Source organism: Geotrypetes seraphini, chromosome 1 (assembly GCF_902459505.1).
Source record: "Geotrypetes seraphini chromosome 1, aGeoSer1.1, whole genome shotgun sequence".
In the NCBI taxonomy this organism is placed as follows: Eukaryota; Metazoa; Chordata; class Amphibia; order Gymnophiona; family Dermophiidae; genus Geotrypetes; species Geotrypetes seraphini.
The window spans coordinates 478,132,909-478,153,204 of record NC_047084.1 but is presented as its reverse complement, the minus strand read 5'-3'; the positions used below and the strand labels follow the sequence as shown (position 1 = coordinate 478,153,204).

Sequence of the window (20,296 nt, the reverse complement as noted above, 5' to 3'; positions counted from 1 at the left end):
ACACAAAACCACATCTTCACCCAATCTCCTGCCCAATGCAGTAAGATTAAGAAATACACTAAGTGTACATTGAATTAGATCCTCTGCATAAGTCAAGTTAGGATGAAAACACTACTATAATTATAACAAACTAACCTGTTGTCTGTTTACTATGGGCTAGATTCACTAAGGACACCGATCGTGTCCCGACCACTTTGCGACCCCCGACCTGATTCACTAACCTTCTGGCTGATCCTGTCTGCACCTGATCTGATCTGCGCATGCAAATGTGGGAAGGCAGCGATTCACTAAACTATTTAAGGAAAGAAGCGACTGCCGACTGGCCACCCCTCCCCCTCCCTGCAGTGCAAGCCCATGGTTTTAACCCGCAGGTTTAAAGCAGGGCTGCACTGTGGAGAAGGACAGCAGAGAGCAGGAGAGTCGGGGCTGCAAGGGCTCGTGAAAAAGAGAAGCAATTATCAGCACAAAAAGTCTGTCATATGCCAAGCTGTATATTAGAATGTTTCCAATAGGAAAAGAACATTTCTTACTAGTGAGATTAAACGGAATGGCCCAGAAAGTACAAACAAGTCACTGCAGTAAAAATTCAACTGCTACCTGTCTAAGGCGATTCGCCCATGCCTCACATTTACAGCTCATGCTAGCGGAGAGCACGTACAGACCATCTACAGGCAAAGAAGATGGTCTGTGCATGCATCGGGATCGTTCTTCAGTGATCCATGTGGTCGGTTTGGGGTGTACCTCCGGTTGCAATAATTTGCATGAGGACACGTCGTGAATAAGCCCCTGGCCACGGATTGGATCGGATCCATGGGTTTAGAGAATCTAGCCCTATGTATGTTAACCTGTAACTCGTTCTGAGCTGGTTGGGAAGAACGGGATTAGAAAAATTTAGTTTTACTTGCACTTGAGGGTAAGGTGTGGGCAGGGCCAAGATCTAAGTAACTACTTACTGCTGGATAAGTGTGTCCTACTGAACTGCTGTGCCGACTGATATCTATCGTCAGATCCTCTTCTGTCGTTTTCAAGTATACTGGATTGTCAAAATTCATGCTTTTCATATTTTTCTGCTGCCAGTTTCGCCAAAACAGATAACCACCGGCCACTGCCATTGCCACTAACACTGCAAGACATAGAATTAGGAGGTTACATCAGTGTTCAGAGACAGGCTCTATTTGCTGTTCACTGCACCTTTAATCTTTCTAATTTAGAGCTAAATGATATGCTACCCTGAATGTCCCATTTGGAGACCACACAACTTATATAAGCACATTAAGGACTAAATTCAGTAAACTGTGCACAAAGGCTGGCACAAAACCCTCCCACCCCAAACATACCCATTATAAAACAGCATTGAGTGCTGATTTCAATACCCAGATTTGGGTACCAGGACTTACATATACTGAAACCGGATGTAATTCCCAGTGCCCAATTTGGGTGGACATCAAAAAACTTGGGTGCAATATTATAGAATACTGGAGGAAACCTATGACCTGCCCATACCCCTCACCTGGGCACACCTTTTTGGGTTGCATGCTATCAGATTTCAGTGCACATCTGTATAGAATATGTAACAAGATGTACATGCAAATTCAAGTTGGTGCCAGTTGTTAATTAGGACTTAACTTACATTAATTGGCTGGTTAGCCTTTAGGTGGATGCCCATCTTGTATCAGTGCCCAAATATTGTGCATCAGAATCCAGGGTAGTTGCAAAGCAGAAAAGTTGTATTCTTATTAAATGCCCATAGCACCCACCCAGTTTTGTCCCCAAATTCATATCCTCCACCTATCACACTGGAAACATTGCCCTTAAATTTCAAATGCTATGTCTCTTTCCATCATAAATCTAGGCAATATGTGCCATCATGTAGGAGCTTTTACTTAAATTAGTCTGGCTCCCTTTAATCAGACTGGAGCAATCTAAGAAAATCATGAACACACCTGCTTGAACACACTTAACCTTCCTTACCAAGCAGAGAAACAAACCTGGATACCGAGTATTACAAGCACCTTGAACCAAATTCTAAGAGTCCAGTAACCCAGTGTAATTCACTCAAGTAAACTTCATGAAAGATAAGCCATGGTAACCTCCCCCCCTCACCCAAGAACAAGGGGGGGGGGAGTAGACTTGCATATAAACGGGGGTTAATATTAGTGTACCCTGCCAGGCTCTGCACTCTGTCCCTCCTCCCTCCCCGACTCTGCACCCTGCCCCCCCTCCTGCTTCCACTACAATCCCTGGTGGTTCAGCGGTGAACTGGAGCAGAAGCAGCCTTCCTATGCTCCTGCCCCATAGAGAGCCGCAAGTTCTCACGAGGCCTGCAAGAACTTGCGGCAGCCAATCATTTGTAAAGTATTGCAATATTTAAGGAACTCGTATCTAGCCATCCTTTTGTGGGTGCATTCTACATGCTGCCAAAAATCCTCAAACCTGGCAACCCAATCATATCTGGTACTGGCACACTCGGAGGAAATATCTGGACTTAGGAGATTCTTAAACCCTTAATGCACAAGACAGTTTCATACAAGATACCATGATCTTCCTGAACAAATTAAAATCACCTTTAAAACCAAAAGGAAGTATTTCTATATATTACCTTGAAAAGGGGACTAACATTGTTACAAGTGGTGAAATGGTATAGTACCAAGCGCTAAGAGCTGTTACAACTGTTTTCTACTTACACAGTGGCAGAATGGCCCATGCAGCTGAAGTGCCTTTTGCCGAGATGTTTGCTTCAGGCAGGGATGTGTTTAGGTTATGTTCTGTTAAAAATATAATACATTCAAAAATTTGCTGCATTCAAGAATATTAAAAAAAAAAAAAAAAAAAGTGATGCCTGTTTAAAAGCAAGTGTGTGCTTATAGCACTTTTCAGTCCTGCTGGATTCATTTACAAGAACATTTGACAACCCAGTCCCAGAGCCCCACACCAAAATCAGGTGCTTGCACATGTGCAATATTCTATATCCTAAAATGCCGTTAGGTGTCAAGAGCCAGGATTGTTGTGCCAAGTGATCTACGACAAGGCAAGAAACCAGAATTTAAGTCTTAAAAATGTACAGAACAGCTCAAGTGTTACGTTTGTGAAAACCGTTGAGAACAGTTCACATGAATCAATTCAATCCCAACGATTCAGCAGATTCAGGCTATTCTGCCATAGATGGCTGAAAAGGACACTGAATATACTACCCTGATGGTCTTCTAGTCAACCGAGAGGCACAGAGCAGAACAAACTCCTGGAGGAATTCTGCAAGAGCACCAGTATGGAACTAGAAAAATTCTAACTTGGAAATATACTTAATGTGGTACACGTATTAAGCTAAGATTCTTTTATAATTTGTAATATCAATAACTACACTGTGTACGTACGTATCTCAAATATTAGCAAAAGTGGAGAGACAGACAGACAAGCATTGACAAGTTAGATACAAAGTAGAGAAAACATGGGGACAATTTTTTCTCCATCCCTGCAGGAACTCGCATTTCCTCACCCCATCCCTGCCAGTTGTCCCTGTCCCTTCCCAATTCCTGCAAGCTCCGTCTTACCTGCACAAGCCTCGAACACTTATTTTAAAGTGTTTTGGGCTTGTGCAGATGAGAACACAGCTTGCAGGAATGGGGAAGGGACAGGAAAAACTCACCAGGATGGGAAAATGAGTTCCCGTGGGGATTGGAAAAAAATTTGGCCCCTTGTCATTCTCTAATGCAAAGCACTGAAAAGAAAGCTAAGAAAGAATATGAAGAGAAACTTGCCAAAGAGGCAAAACACTCAATTTATTTTTAGGTACATCAGAAGCAGAAAACCTGCGAGGGAATCTGTGGGATTGTTGGATGATCAAGGAGCAAGAGGTGTGCTCAGGGAGGATAAGGCCATAGCAGAGACTGAATTAATTCTTTGCTTCTGTCTTTATGGAAGATGTTAAGTGATCTACCTGAACCAGAAATGTTTTTTCAAGGGTGATTTTAACTTGTCAATTTCTTTCATTTCCTCACAGTGATAATCACCTGGACAAGATGGTATACATCTCAGGGTACTAAAAAATACACATGAAATTGCTGACCTGCTGTTAGTGATCTGTAACCTCTCGCTAAAATCGTCTGTAGTACTTTAAGATTGGAGGGTGGCCAATGTTATGCCAATTTTTTAAAAGGTTTCCAGGGAATATCTGGAAAATTATAGACTGGTAAGCCCGATTTCAGTACTGGGCAAAATGTTGGAAATGGTTATAAGATATAAAATTGAGGCAAGATCTCCCTTGGCTGAACCCATACTGACCGTCATTAAATCATGTTTGTCTACATATTCCACAATTTGCTTGACTTCTTTGAAGGTGTGAACACATGTGGATAAAGGTGAGCCAGTTGTTGTGTATCTAGATTTTCAGAAAGCTTTTGACAAAAGTTCCTCATGAGAGGCTCCTGAGAAAATTAATGCGTCATGGGATAGGTAGCAAAGTTCATTTGTGGATTAGGAATTGGTTATTGGATAGAAAACAGAGGGTAGGGTTAAATAGTCATTTTTCTCAATAAGGAGAGTAAATAGTGGAGTGCTGCAGGGATCTGTACTGGGACTGGTACTATAACTTATTTATAAATGATCTTGAAATTGGAACGATGAGCGAGGTGATTAGATTTGCAGATGACACTAAACTGTTTAAAGTTGTTAAAACGCAGATTGTGAAAAATTGCAGGCAGACCTTAGGAAAATAGAAAACTGGGTGTCCCAAGTGGCATATTAAATTTAATGTGGACAAATGCAAAGTGATGCACGTTGGAAAAAATAACCCAAATCAGTTACCAGATGGGGTTAGCGCCCAAGGATCTGGGTGTTATTGTAGACACGATGAAACCTTCTGCCCCATGTGTGGCGGCAGCCCAAACAAACAAGATGCTAGGAATTATTTTTAAAAAAGGGATGGTTAGCAAGACTAAGAATGTTATAATGCCTCTATCGCACCATGGTGTGGCCTCACCTTGAGTACTGCATTCAATTCTGGTCTCCTTATCTCAAAAAAGATAGCGACATTAAAGAAGAATGACCAAGATGATAGAGGATGGCATTCTGAGGAAAGTCTAGAAAGGTTAGGGTTCTTCTGCTTGGAAAAGAGACAGCTGAGGGGAGATGACCAAAGTCTTCAAAATCCTGAGTGGATTAGAATGGGTACAAATGGATCAATTTTTCACTCCATCAAAATTACAAAGACTAGGGGGACACTGAAGTTAAAGGGAAATGACTTTAAAACCAATAGATTTTTTTTCAGAGAATAGTTAAGCTCTGGAACACGTTGCCAGAGGTTGTGGTAAGAGCGGATAGTGTAGCTGGTTTTAAGAAAAGTTTGGACAAGTTCCTGGAGGAAAAGTCCATTTGTCCGTTATTGGATCTGTAACATGGAATGTTGCTACTCCTTGGGTTACTATTCACAGCACATTAACATAAGCACCACCGCACATACAACTGTGGCATAATAGCCTACTTCAATTGATGGCATAGCATCGGGAAAACTGACATTCGATGCCACAGTTGTATGTGCGGTGGTGCTTACATTAAATGTGCTGTGAACAGTAAGATGCAGGCTTAAAAACTAACCCTAGACAAAGCTTCAAAAAGCGAAATGACAAGAGCTCCCGTCGGGTGAAAGCTAAGTATTGGCTTTATCTAATTACAGTTATAGTTAAACGTTACAGCACAGTTCTAGTGGGAGATTTTTGAGCCAGTGATATTCATTAATCCAGCAAAAGCACCAGCACATTGCTGGTATTTGAGGTTCTATCCCTCACAATTTGATGTATCCTGTGCAATTGTTTTTGATGCTCATCTCTGAATTTAGAACATACAAGTCTTAAAGGCAGACAAGTTATGTCCTCATATTGATATGGTAATCGTTAAATATGCACAAGCCTGTGCCCAGTTTATTTCCACACCAGCATTAAGTGTCTCCTTGCTGTCTTCCCCTCCCTCAGAGATGGAGCAGCAAGGAGGTAGCCGAGATGAATGCTGCAAATTTGGGCCACTTCTTCACATTACCTGTGATCTCTGCAGGGGACGTGAAGTGAACTATTGTACATTTAGGTTACTTCCACTTCTGCCAGGTTAGACCCGACTGTTTGAACCACAGGGTTGTCAGGTCTAACCTAGCAGAAGAGCAAAGTGGCCTGATGTGCAATGGTTCACTTCCTCTCCTGCAGAGATCACAGGTAAGAGTATATGAGTAAACCTGCTCTAGTTAGGGTTACTACACATCCGGATTTCCCTGGACATGTTCTCCTTTTGAGGACATGTCCAGGGGTCCGGATGGCTTTTCAAAACCCGGCACAGGAAGCAGGGAGTGGGGCTAGGGCAGGCTTGGTGAAACTAGGCAGGCCTGGGGGTGGGGCTAGGGGGGGTCTGTATTTTCCAAAAGGAAAATCTAGCATCTCTAGCTCTAGTCTCCCCTGTCCAGCAACAACAGGAAACGCTTCATGAAACATCTCCTGCTCCTGCTAATCTCATGGCAGACTATGAAGCATTTCATAACATAATATAGCCTTACTGGGTCAGACGAATAGGCCATCAAGCCCAGTAGCTCGTTCTCACAGTAGCCAATCCAGGTCATTAGTACCTGGCCAAAACCCAAAGAGTAGCAACATTTCATGCTACCAATACAGGGCAAAAGTCACTCAACTAATTCGTTGTTGAGTGACTAAAGGTACAACTACAGATCTTGAAAAAAAGTCATGGGGAAAGCCTCTGCTTGCCCTGTATTGGTACAGATCTTGAAAAAAGTCACTCCGTTAAGGTCAAAACTAAATTCAACCCAATTTTAATTTGCCATTAAACAGTCTAAGTTAAGTTCCAGTAATTTTATATACTTTCAAGCAATCTAAAAGAGATGTTTTCTAGAGCTTGAGTAGCTAGTGATAAAATAATGAACTATTATGAGTACTGGTGCATATTTGCATTTAACACTGCGATGATTGGGTGGTGAGCCTTCATGTCTCTGAGCAGAGTTCTATTAGATGTGCAAATAAATTAAAATTGGGTTGAATTTAGTTTTGACCTTAACGGAGTGACTTTTTTCAAGATCTGTACCAATACAGGGCAAGCAGAGGCTTTCCCCATGTCTTAGACTATGAACATTTCCTCCAGGAACTTATCCAAACACAGAAACATGATGGCAGATATAAAGGGTAAATGGCCCATCTAGCCTTCCCATCTTCTCTTATCACAATCTTTGGCAATGCGTTCCAGAGCTTAACTATTCTCCGAGTGGAAAAAATATTTCCTCCTATTGGTTTTAAAAGTATTTCCCTGTAACTTCATAGTGTCCCCTAGTCTTTGTAATTTTTGACAGAGTGAAAAAAATCGATCCACTTGTACCTGTTCTACTTCACTCAGGATTTTGTAGACTTCAATCATCTCTCCCCTCAGCTGTCATTTCCACCTACAGGGAGGCCACTTTTTTGCATCTGGCTGGAGCAATGGGTGGGGATGGGTTGGACTCCTTGACAGCTCAAAGAGGATGATCCGCAGCACGTGGGCAAACCCGCAAACAAAATCAAAGACTAGGAATTGAAAACAAATCACGAGCAGAATTAACTTAATTTCAACCATGCAGAGAAGCTGCAGGATCAAACTGAACAAGACAAGAAGCTCCCGGACAGGTAGCATCTTAGTTGCCCTGCAGCATACAAGAACCTTCTAGTTCAGCCTCCAGAGAGATTATACAAGAAGCTGGCTGAGTGTTGTGGGTATTGGGAGGGTTGGAACAGAGAAAGTAAAGTTCAACTGGTGTGGGAGCAGATGCGCTAACGCAGTGGTTCCCAACCCTGTCCTGGAGGACCACCGGGCCAATCAGGTTTTCAGGATAGCCCTAATGAATATGCATGAGAGAGATTTGCATATAATGGAAGTGACAGGCATGCAAATCTGCTTCATGCATATTCATTATGGCTATCCTGAAAACCTGATTGGCCTGGTGGTCCTCCAGGACAGGGTTGGGAACCACTGCGCTAACAGAAGAATGAGGTGGGAGTTCTGTCCCTCAATCTTCTCATGCATGTAAATTAAAGTCTTTCTAGGAGCGAGAACTGTAGTATGAAGAGGAAAACTGGGGAAGCTGAACTTTAGGATAAGAAGCTGAACTTTAGGATAAGAAGCTGTGCAAAATGCAGGATCTTAGTTTTGTGCATAAGTGTTGCTGAGTAAGCATGCCAAAACTACACTGTTAGAGCAAAGGCCAACAAGCAGCTCTCTATTTAGTATTTATACACCACTTATAGCCTAAGTGGTTTACAATCAGGTTCCAGATTCTCAAGTATTTCCCTATCTGTCCTGGTGGGCTCACAATCTATCATACTTGGGGCAATGAGTGTTAAGTGACTTGCCCAAGGTCGAAAGGAACAGTCCTGGGCTTGAACTACAACCTCAGGGTGCTGAGATGCCACCCTAACCACTAGGCCACTCCTCCACTCAAAGTTTTAAAACTCGCATTCTAGACTTGCTCAAATGGTCCTGATATGAAGTTTATTAAAAAAAAAAAAATCCACAAGGGTAATAAGTACAAATGTTTACAAGCTTCGACAGGACTATTCTAAACAAAGATTATAGCCCAGTGACAGAGCTAATCTTAGACAAGCCAGCCAGTGCCAGTATCCTGAAGCTGTACTTCAATGGCATTTGGTTTTGCCAAGGAAACCTCAAGCGGCATTTTGCCGTTTTGAATTTCATGCTAAGCTGTTCACCATACTGCTGCAATATTCCCCTGATGAAGCCTTGTAGGGTGAAATGGAGGCCCCTTCGGGTTTCACTATGCAGCGCTAACTCCTCACTGTGGTGTTCATGGAGATAAGTGCCTTTTGAATGTTGGCGCCATCTTGTATTTAAAATACTATTCTGGATTCAAAAGATGTCAAAATATTTAAAACTATTTATTTGGAAAAAAAAGATTATATTCAAAAGAAATATTTAATACTATCAGTATAGCATAAAGTATTTGGCGTTAGGACCAATGATCGAGCAACTGACCTGCAAATTTATTAGCAGTCACGCTGCCTGAATTAAGGTCTCCGAGGTCCTTCTCATGCTTAAAATATTTTTCTGCTATTTATATTGGTGTGCTTGGTATTTGCTCTTCATTTTGAAGACCAATTTCTGGTTTTTGTGTACCTGCCCCAAATCTGATGTTGCAGCTACCAGATATTTTATGTAATCCAGCGAGTGCCCTTAATAGGGAGTGTATGCCACTTAGGAACCCGATACTGTTAGAGGGCACTGTGCGATATCGCCAAGTAGTAAGGCGTTAAGCATTTCCGCTGTTGCATCCCTAAGCTTTATCCCAAGCAGACCTTGTACAATAGCCAGTTCTGCTAATCAAGACTTCCAGCTTATTAGCCAAGCTCTAGCAGTTTGCGATAAATACCTTCCGAGTGGTACTCTGGAATCTTGCCTAGATTTAGTTTAAGTGCCATGCAGATACACAAATCCTAAGCCTTTTGACTTGAGCAGCTAGTCAATTTTATGATCTTTAATTTGCTTCATTAGCAAAAAAAACTATTGCTAAACTTCTTCATACTCAATTTTTGCCATATGTTAACCAGTTTGTTGCCTGTTCCTCATCGTATGCCACAGCAAAACTACATCTAATACCTAAATTACAGGCTTGTATTCTCTAGTGCTTCTAAATGTGTACAGTGCCCTTATCTGCAGTCTTGGAAAATAAAATGGGTTTCCTAGTGTCTAAAATTTAAACAGAAAAGCTTCACTGCTTTATTTGCAGGTAGATAGGCACAGAAGGGAAATGGTTTTGCCACCTTTAGATCTGTCTTGTTACTCTGAAACAGGGAGGGGGTGGCAGGGTGTATTTTAAGATTTTTTTTAAAAAAAGTATCATCAAAAATCATGAAGGTAGCAGCATAGGCTTTGAGAAAGCTTTTTGGATTTAACATGAAGTGTCATGTTTACAGAGGGCCAGAGCCAAGATACAGTCCCTCCCCCTTTCCCTCAGAAATTCATGTCACCCTACGTGCAACAGAATAAAGTTGCAGGAGTACCAAGAATGTACATCCAGTTTGGGGTTTGTTGTTTGTTTGTTTTTTTAAACCGTGGACTTGAAATGGACATGTAAAAAGATGGAGCCGTCCATAGCATTAAGGAAAGATCATGAGAGATGTTTAGATTAAGACAAAATAAAGGGATTGAGCAATTACTGGCTGTTCAGTTTAAAACCAGCTTTTTGGAGTAAAATGGAGCAAAGTGTCTGAGCCACTGTTTTGACAAGTTAATCCAGCCCTATTTTGCAGAGCCTATGCCACATTTGACTACCTGGCATATTCTGAATCCCTATAAAAAAAGGAGCAGCAAGACAGACCACATTACAGAAAAAGGGATCTGAAGGTTTATCCCATGAGGAAGTCCTATACCAAAGCAGTGAGGCACCAAGAGCACACATCACACTAAGAATGATATATTCTGTCAGGCAGAAAGATTTTTTTACATGAATAGAGAGGAGAGTCAATAAATGGAACCTACAGCTAGGTGATGGACAGTGTGGCTCTGATGCTGAACAGCTCTGTGTCATTAAGTCATTAAAGCACTTACTGGTACCGAACGCTGCCCTGCCAACGCACAAAGGGATTCTCCTTGCCTGCTACTGATTATAGCAGCTATCTCAAATCCTATGCTAATGCATTACAAGGAGCTCATTAGTATTCTAATGAGCACTGCGTAATGCACAGCGGGGAAGCGCATTGTTTTCTGTGCGAACTTTAAAAAGGCAGGGTCTGAAAAGTCGTAGCCTTACTTTCCTATCTGTGCCTGAGCGCCGATTGGCTCAGGCACTTGACAAGAAACCCTACTATTAAGAGGCCCTGTGCTGGTAAAAAATACCCTTCCATCCCTCCCTTCTACCCACTGATCACCCCTGGCCATCACCCCCACTATCTCCCCCCCCTCCTGCTGAACCACCCACCAATTGCAAAAAGTTTCTATGTTTTAGGTCCTAGGCTTGGGAACTCACCGTTACATGATTAAAGGCAAACATTTATTATTTTGAAAAACCAGTCTGAAGTCTTGCCTATTTCTCTCACTTGTTCTGGCACAAGTAGAACAATGTACCACTAAATTTAAATTAAAGCTTAATCCAGAAAAAAAAAAGGTTTTTTTGCCAGTCCTAATGACAAAATTAATGAAAATCAACTTAATTTAAATGGTCAAAATTATATTATGGCTACTATGATAAAAATATTAGGCGTTACGCTGGATTGCTCGTTATCTTTTAACAATCATACTGATCTACTGATAAAGATGTTTTGCAGTACTGTGGAAGCTTTGTACTATTTAACATCTTTCAAATTGTTGGTTGTCATCAATTCTGTCCACTTTGGACTACTGTAACATTATCTAGGTTCTCATAAAAAAACTTACTCAGAATGATACAGAATACAGCTGTCCATTTGATTTTTAGCCTCAAATATGATTAGTCCTTACTACCAAAAGCTCCATTGGTTTCCATTTGAGGCTACAGTTTTGTTTAAATTTGGTTGTATTTGTTTTAAAGCTTTATTTGGACTGCTCCCAACCTACCTCTCTTCCCACTTTGAATTTCATAATCCAAAAAAGAATACATGAAGAATCAGTTGGTTTATGCTTCCATCAATAAAAGCATGTCGCAGCAAGAGATTCTTGGGAAAAACCCTTGCATTTCAGGCTGGCTCAATGAATGTTGGAATGCTTTCATTTCCCAAGCTCAGACTTACTATTTGTTTCGAAAAAAAATCTTAAAAAACTTATTTGTTTGAGAAATACTTGACTTAATTGTAATTCTATCTTCCGATAAACATTTTAATGCTTATGCTGGTAATTTATTGTTCATTCATCTCTATTTGCTGTGAACCACCTTGAACTGAAGGTTTGGCGATAAGAATAAATTACTCATATGTTCCTCAATTTATATATCTAAGCCAGAAGTCTACCTGCAACCTGACTTGACTAACCGATTTTGATTCAGTGTAAGCCTATTCTATGCTTCATGGGTCCGTCCTTCTAAAACTATGAAATAGAAAGGAATGCCATAAAATTAAGATTTGCTTTAGACTATGGCTTGATTTGCTATACTGCTCTTAACAATCGTAAAGCAATCAAGTATGTGCACAACTGACTTTATTCTGTAGACTCATTTAATTGGCATCCATGGGGATTGATAGATGCCCCATAATGCGCCATACCATAAACTGTAGCAGAGAAGACGGTGGGAACGGACAATGAACAATCCACCAGAGCCTGGAGGATAAAATCAAGTTCTCTTTATTTCAATCCGGGTCCTTATTACTGTACGTCCTGGATTTAAATAAAGAGAACTTGATTTTATCCTCCTGGCTCTGGTGGATTGTTCATTGTCCGTTCCCACTGTCTTCTCTGCTGCATTGTGCCTGTGGGTTCTTGTTCCTGTTGGACTCCTTGGTGGTATTTATACCATAAACCAGGGGTCTCAAAGTCCCTCCTTGAGGGCCGCAATCCAGTCGGGTTTTCAGGATTTCCCCAATGAATATGCATGAGATCTATATGCTTGCACTGCTTTCAATACATATTCATTGGGGAAATCCTGAAAACCTGACTGGATTGCGGCCCTCAAAGAGGGACTTTGAGATCCCTGCTATAAACTGTTCCAGACATGTGGTAGGCAAAGTGTGGGTGTACTCAGGTGTGGCATGCCAAGTTTACACTTAAATTTCTCCCAGAAATTGATTTTATTTAAAAGTATTACAGTATTTGATTTTTTTTTTTTTTTTCTGGTTGTTTGAGATCCAGTTAACAGTCTACTGTACAACTCTGTGGCAAGTGTGAAGTTGGGTAGATGTCAAATTTGACATCTAGTGCCATTCATGTCTGCATTTGTAAAAAAAAAAAAAAAAAAAAAAAAGTGCTGCAATCAGTGATTTTACATTTAAAAAATACTCTAGATTTTAAGGAAAGTATTCTGAGCCAAGTTAGCTCTTCACCCAAGAAATGGTTACAAGCCCAGGCAGGATTTTTTGGGTGTAATAGCCACCTCTGTACATTAAGCTTTAGTTTCTTTAAAAGTAAAATTAGAACACCATACCTTCAAGAGGTGTTTCAACTGTCGGCAGTTTGCTTGTTGTATCAACACCTGTATCAGGGTAAATCATTCTTGTACCTTAAGAAAAAAAAAAAAAGACCAATACCGAGATGTCCAAAAACCAATGCTTTTAATCCAGTTACTAAAATAAGAGATCTAATGCCATCTCAATAACCCTTTGTTATCTGAAGAACAACAAGCATGAAAAATTCTAAGCAGTCAGTATGAATCAAAACAGTAAGACATGAAAGTCTTTCCATGTGTGCTCTTAACCAATTCTTGTAAAAGAATTAAGCTTCCGTCTAAAGACTTGCAGCTTGTTTCATCTTGTTTTAAACCTTCCATTGTTGAAAAATGAAGCAATTAATTGGAATAGAAGAAACTGCATGTGCTAGAATAATCCCAACTATTCAACTCCTTCACTATATCCAAAGCAGGGACAGTTTATACTGAGCTTAGCAACACCAGAATGAATTTGCTTAACATTCTGGTGCAGGTTTTTCCACGATTACCCACAATGAAGAGGAGCCCCTAAATACCCATGCTGCAAGAGCAGATCTGGGTTCTAAGACAATTAACTATACAGAGGCAAACAGGGTTGCATTTATCACTGGAAATGGCAGCTTAGTAAATCCAATTTATAGCTACCCAGGCATGTTGTGGACTAAAGCACTGTTAAGTATAAGACCAGACAAATCTGAACACAGGAAGAGAAAGACAGGATACATGCTAAGTGCTAGCACAGCACCCTAGTGAGAAATCTACTTTTTATGTAATGTAGGGATAAGTCAAACCCCTCCCTCATTAAGTTTTAGGCAATGCTTTTTCTAATAGTGATTTTTACTCTTACTTTGACTCATTCCAGAGTGCATGGAATCCAAATCCAAGAGCCTTCTTCCAACCAGGGAGAAACATTTTCCCTTCTCTTATAATCTTATTACTCTGACCCAAATCACAAAGTGACAGCCAGGGTGTTATTGTACCTCCCTGCATCATGATACCTCTAGCTTGGCAAGGAGACATCCCAGTTCAAGAACTGAACCCATATACTTCAGTGTGCAGCACTACTGAGCCACCAGGCTGGTTTTGTGTCATGCATCTCTGAATCCTACACAGAGCATGGCTCAAGTCAAATGTGACCACGGAATTGAAGCACTAAATCTTAGAATTCAGAGCAGAACCAGTCTAGAGAAAGCCATTGTCCTTCAAGGAGTAGAGGATATTAGACTAAAGCAGCCATGAATACTTCAGCTAGTTTAAGTTGAAAATCTAGACCCACTAGTTTTTGACATTTAAAATAGTTCTAATTCCATGCGGTACCCTGAGAGATCAAAGCTGAAGTGAAATGTAATTTGAACCTCCAAATGTAACTGTCCCCCTACCCTAAGCAAAATCATTTACAATTTTGGTAATGTATGTAATTGGTATGTCACTCTAGAACAAGACCATACTTCCAAATCACTACCTTTTCTGCATCTTCGGCCTCCATCCATTGGTTCTAATCCATCAGGACATGCACAAGTATATTTTGGGGAATTTCCATTTATTTGAGGTGCTGGTAAACACAAGAATTCACAGCCACCATTGGCCTTGATCTCATTGCACCAGTTTTTACCTGTTTAGAAATTAAAAGTTGAGTAAATTAGTTGTCCCTATTCTAGGATTCATACAAGCATAGGACATGTAGTATCATGTGCGCAGTAGTTTATATTTCAAGAAAAAAAAATGGCTACATATTTGTTTTGGTTCCAGGACAAGATTAAGCATAGAGCAATACTTAGGTTTATACTGAAAGAGGAAGCAGAAACTGAAACAAAGTCTAAAAGTTCTAGTCTAATCTAGATTTATGTATCACACTTTTGCAAATATGCAGTTTGTGCATGCAGATACATGGTTGGAGAAAAAAAGGGGTTCACTGAGATATACTAGTTGCCATCAATGAATCAATTATTTGGTGCCTGGTACTAATTGCCATCATTGGAAAGATTGGTTACCAACCTTGTAATTGTGGTAAGGTTATATAGTGGTTTGTTGCATCAAAAAAATTCAGATTTTTTTTTCTAAATTTGATATAGTTCTGTTTTAATAGTTATAGGTAGACCATTCCAAGTTTTAGTGGCTACATAGTGAATAGGGTGTTAAATTTTATGTGCATTCGGCTCCTTTGGTGGATGTAGTATCAGTTAGAAAGTATGGCAAGTCTAGATGAAAATGAATGATTTGGAAAAGAGGTGAATTATTAGTTCTGAGGTGTGTGGAGGGCATGTTATTCAGGACAGCTTGAACATAATTCATGCACTATGGGTAGCCAGTGAAGTTTGTGACAATAGTCTTGACAAAGCATCTTTAGTCTAAGGATCAATCCGATTGCTGTATTCTGTATCATTTGTACTTTTTGCATTAGGGATGAGCTCAAACTGCTGTAAAGTGAGTTAACACTAGTCCATGATAAAGCACAGTTACTTACCGCAACAGGTGTTATCCAGGGACAGCAGGCAGATATTCTTAACGCATGGGTGACGTCACCGACGGAGCCCCGGTACGGACACTTTAACTAGAAAGTTCTAGTTGGCCGCACCGCGCATGCGCGAGTGCCTTCCCGCCCGACGGAGGAGTGCGTGGTCCCCAGTTAAGATTAAGCCAGCTAAGAAGCCAACCCGGGGAGGTGGGTGGGACGTAAGAATATCTGCCTGCTGTCCCTGGATAACACCTGTTACGGTAAGTAACTGTGCTTTACCCCAGGACAAGCAGGCAGCATATTCTTAACGCATGGGTGACCTCCAAGCTAACAGAGAGGGAGGAGGGATGGTTGGCCATTAGGAAAATAAATTTTGTAACACAGATTGGCCGAAGTGTCCATCCCGTCTGGAGAAGGCATCCAGACAGTAGTGGGTAGTGAACGTGTGAACTGAGGACCAAGTGGCAGCCTTGCAGATCTCCTCGATGGGCGTGGAGCGGAGGAAAGCCACAGAAGCAGCCATAGCTCTGACCCTGTGGGCCGTGACAGCACCTTCCAGTGAGAGACCGGCCCGAGCATAACAGAACGCAATGCAGGCAGCAAGCCAGTTGGAAAGCGTCCGTTTAGAGCAGGGGTGTTGAACTCAATCAGAGAAGGGGCCAAAATCTAAAATCCAGCCTAAATCGCGGGCCGAATGGTTTACTGAACAGTCATAAACTGACAATGTTAACCAGAAATGTGAATTTAAAATGAGTGGAACAATCTTTTCCTTAACAGTGCTGTTAACCAACTCACATGCTATCAAGCAAAACAGTAATATTGGTATCAAGCAAAACAATAATATTGGAATGTACCTAAAATGCTCATTGTTTTGTTTTCTGGCTAGATGTCTGACACCGTTTTCCCCGTATCAATGAGTCAATGTTCGGTTTTATTTCTTGGGCTGTAGCAACCCGCAAAACAGCATGGAGGTTGTCATCGGTAATGCGTGATCTGTGCTTGTTTTTGTTCAGATTCATTATTGAAAACATCTGTTCAAAGATAGGTGCTCCCGAACATGGATAGAATACGGGCAGCATGAAGTTGGAGCTCTGGCATTGAGTCAGGGGGCAGTAGAGGGTAGAAGTCCTCAATTTCAACATCCTGAAACCTTGATTTCAGGCCACTGTCAGGCTGAAGCTCGATTATCTCCATCTGAAGGTGATGGGGCACATTGTTGACATCAACTGTAAAAGGATTGGCAAAGATGTCAAAGCCTGAGTGCTGTGTTCTAAAGTCAGAGAAGCGCCGCTCAATTTCACTTAGTAAACGGCTAACTTTGGTAGCCAGCCGACTGCAAGGAAAAGTACCAGAAATAGTGGTTGAGATACTCAAACAAACGGGAAAGTGGGCAAGATTGTCCTGTTCCAGTTGGGACTTCCATAGTTGAAGTTTACGCTGGAATGCTGTGATCATGTCAGACATCTTCGTGATGACTTGTTTGCGTCTCTGCAGCTTCAGATTCAGTTGGGCGAGATGCTCGCATATGTCACACATCATAGCAAAATCACATAGCCAGGCGGGATCCGACAGTTCAGGCAAGGGCTTTCCTTTACTTTCCATGAAAAGAGCAATTTGTTCTCTGAGCTCAAAAAATCTTTTGAGGACTGCGCTCTTGCTCAGCCATCTTACTTCTGTGTGGTATGGCACGTCTCCATGCTCTGCACCCACCTCCTGTAAAAACTGCTGGAACTGGCGATGATTCAGGCCACGTGCCCTTATAAAGTTAATAGTTTTAATGACTGTGGTCATTATGTCATTCATGTCCAGAACTTTTCCACACATAGCCTCTTGGTGGATAATGCAATGATAAGTAATCAAGGGTGTGTGGCAGTGACTTTTTTGCATTCTTTCCTTCATTAGTCCAACCAAGCCTTTCTTTTCTCCACACATTGAAGGTGCGCCATCGGTAGTTAGCCCCACCAACTTTTCCCAGGGTAATTTAAAATTATTTATAGATTTCTCCACAGCCTCAAATATATCTCTACCAGTCGTCGTCCCATGCATGGCAGCTACATACAAAAGTTCCTCAGTGACAGAGAGGTCGGTCTTCGTAGCACGTATAAAGATGGACAGCTGCGCTGTATCAGTGTTGTCTGCGCTTTCATCGATAGCAAGTGAAAAAGCAAGATAACTGCATGTCTGTTCGGCTAGCTGTGATGATAGATTTCCTGAGAGTTCTTGAACTCTGTCTGCAATGGTGTTTCTTGACAAACTGACAGTTTGAAAACTCTGTATCTGGTCTGGGCATACTTTCTCACACACTTTTAGCATGCATTGCTTCAAAAAGGCACCCTCTGAAAAACACCTTGAAGTACGGGCAATTTCTTCAGCCACTATAAAGCTTGCTTTCACTGCAGCATCATTTTTCGCTGTAGCCTTTGTAAACATTTGCTGCTGTGATTGTAGTTTGCCTTTTAGTTCTTTAACAATTTTATGCTTTTCTTCCAAAGTATATTTGCCATACTTAACATTATGTTTGGTGTCAAAATGACGACGTATATTGTACTCTTTCATCACCGACACTGTCTCATAACACAATATACACACTGGTTTGCCCTCACTAAGCACAAACATGTATTCATTTTCCCATTTGTCATTAAATTGTCTGCCTTCACCGTCAACTTTTCTTTTCCTGGACATTTTGGGATCAATATTGGCAGTAAAAGATGTAGTTTATTGGAAATCTGCGTTAGAATGAAAAAGTCAGTCAATAAATGCCTGGCTGGGTACAGATAGCAGATTCTGTTGCGATTTTTATGCCTACACTTTATGCCAGGAACTGGCAGCTTCTGCTGTGTATTTTTTTTACATAGTTCCCCCCCCGTCCCCGACATCCGATTCACCCCAAGCAGGACCGCTCGCACGCACCTGCACCCCCACCCCGAAGGACCACCGACTCCCCGACTCCCAACACGATCGGGGCAAGAGGGAGCTCAAGCCCTCTTGCCCCCCCGACTCCCCGACACGATCGGGGCAAAAAGGAGTCCAAGCCCTCTTGCCCCGCCGATTCCCCAACTCCACGACAATATCGGGCCAGGAGGGAGCCCAAGTCCTCCTGGCCCTGGCGACCCCCCCCCCCCCCCCCCCCGCTAGTTGTTCGGGCCAGGAGGGAGCCCAAACCCTCCTGACCACGGCGACCCCCTACCCCCACCCCGCACTACATTACAGGCAGGAGGGATCCCAGGCCCTCCTGCCCTCGACGCAAACCCCCTTCCCCCCATCGACCGCCCCCCCAAGAACCTCCGACCCCCCTGGCCGACCCCCACCCCCCTTCCCCGTACCTTTCTGTAGTTGGCCGGACAGACCGGAGCCAAACCCGCCTGTCCGGCAGGCAGCCAACGACGGAATGAGGCCGGATTGGCCCATCCCTCTCAAAGCTCCGCCTACTGGTGGGACCTAAGGCTCCCGGGTCTATTCTGATTGGCCCAGGCACCCTCCTGCCAGTGATCGGTCAGGGGCCACGGCCCGCTATACTTATAGCGGCAGAGAGATCCCTTGCCGCGATAAGTATAGCGGCCGCGTTTACTTACAATGTAGACCAGCATTTTGCTGGCCTACATTTTTAAGCTTCTCATCTACTAGGGAGACGCGTAGGGCCGCCTAGGTTCAGCCTAAGACCCGCCTAAGGCCCTTAGATGAGCTTAGGCATCTTGCGGGTCTCCCTAGGCTCCCGGAGGCGCCTTCAGGCCTGCCTGGGGAGCATTTTTTTTAAAAAACGTGCATCCCGATTGGCTGATTAGACAGCTGTAGGACGCCTACAGCTGCCTAAAATCGGGACGCACTTTTAGAGAATCTGGGCCTTTGTGTTATCCCCTCTAATCCAAGTGCAGAAATAACCAAGAGCTGGCAAATCTCAAGTGGCTACATAAGCTAACTAAATCTATATGTCAAAGGTAAATTTTAAACAGTTAAGGTTTCAAGGTTTCAAGGTTTATTAAATATTTGATGGATCGCTATATCGTTATACAAAGCGATGTACATTAAAATACAGATGAACATTAACATGTCTATTACAATTAGTTTAAGTGAACCGCTAATTAGGTGAAAAATTGGACCATGTGAAGTTAGCATGCTTGCATATTAAGCAAAAGAGCTGAAATGTACATTTCCAAAAAATGTAAACATGACAAACAGGAATTGATCCTGGCATGGGAGGAGAGAATTAGGCATGACCTGCAAAACCACCACCAAAACTTGGATTAGGAGGTCAAGAGGGATATTTGCAAATGGATGTATAAACACCCCCAAAGTTACTGTTCTAAACAGAAGAAAGGCATAAATTGTATTTCTGACTAGATTAACTACACTCTTGTAGACTATAGGAAGCAGCTTTTGGTTAGGGTACTGTGAACTGCTTTACTGGAGAAGAGTCAATACTTTTACGATTCAACTTGTATGCATACGTCCTATTCATTAAATTCTTGGCAACAGTAGAACTATCTTCCAGATGACAGAAGCAAAAATGCTGAATACCAGGCTGCCAAGGTCCTCAAGGAACTACAATGTTGAAACTATGTGCCCAAGTTAAACCGATATTAAACTACGGGATCCTTTTACAAAGCTGCAATAGCGTTTTTAGCGCACGCTAAACCCGTGCTACACGGCTAGAACCAACACTAGCTCAACGCTGGCGTTAGCGTCTAGCGCGCGGCAATTTCACGTGTGCTAAAACCGCTAGCGCAGCTTTGTAAAAGGAGCCCTAAAAGCTGATATCCAGCATG

General features: G+C 42.1%; 1 protein-coding gene across 1 annotated transcript in view; it reads right to left on the bottom strand.

The window, feature by feature from the left end:
• Positions 1 to 20,296, bottom strand: part of VLDLR (very low density lipoprotein receptor) — a 114,433-nt gene that overhangs the window by 1,921 nt on the left and 92,216 nt on the right. Inside the window, exons 15-18 of the mRNA XM_033925291.1 lie at positions 14,541 to 14,690; positions 13,079 to 13,153; positions 2,685 to 2,765; positions 954 to 1,123 (exon numbers count right to left, since the gene is read on the bottom strand). Of these exons, the coding sequence (XP_033781182.1) occupies positions 954 to 1,123; positions 2,685 to 2,765; positions 13,079 to 13,153; positions 14,541 to 14,690 (476 nt within the window). The remainder of the gene's footprint in view (positions 1 to 953; positions 1,124 to 2,684; positions 2,766 to 13,078; positions 13,154 to 14,540; positions 14,691 to 20,296) is intronic.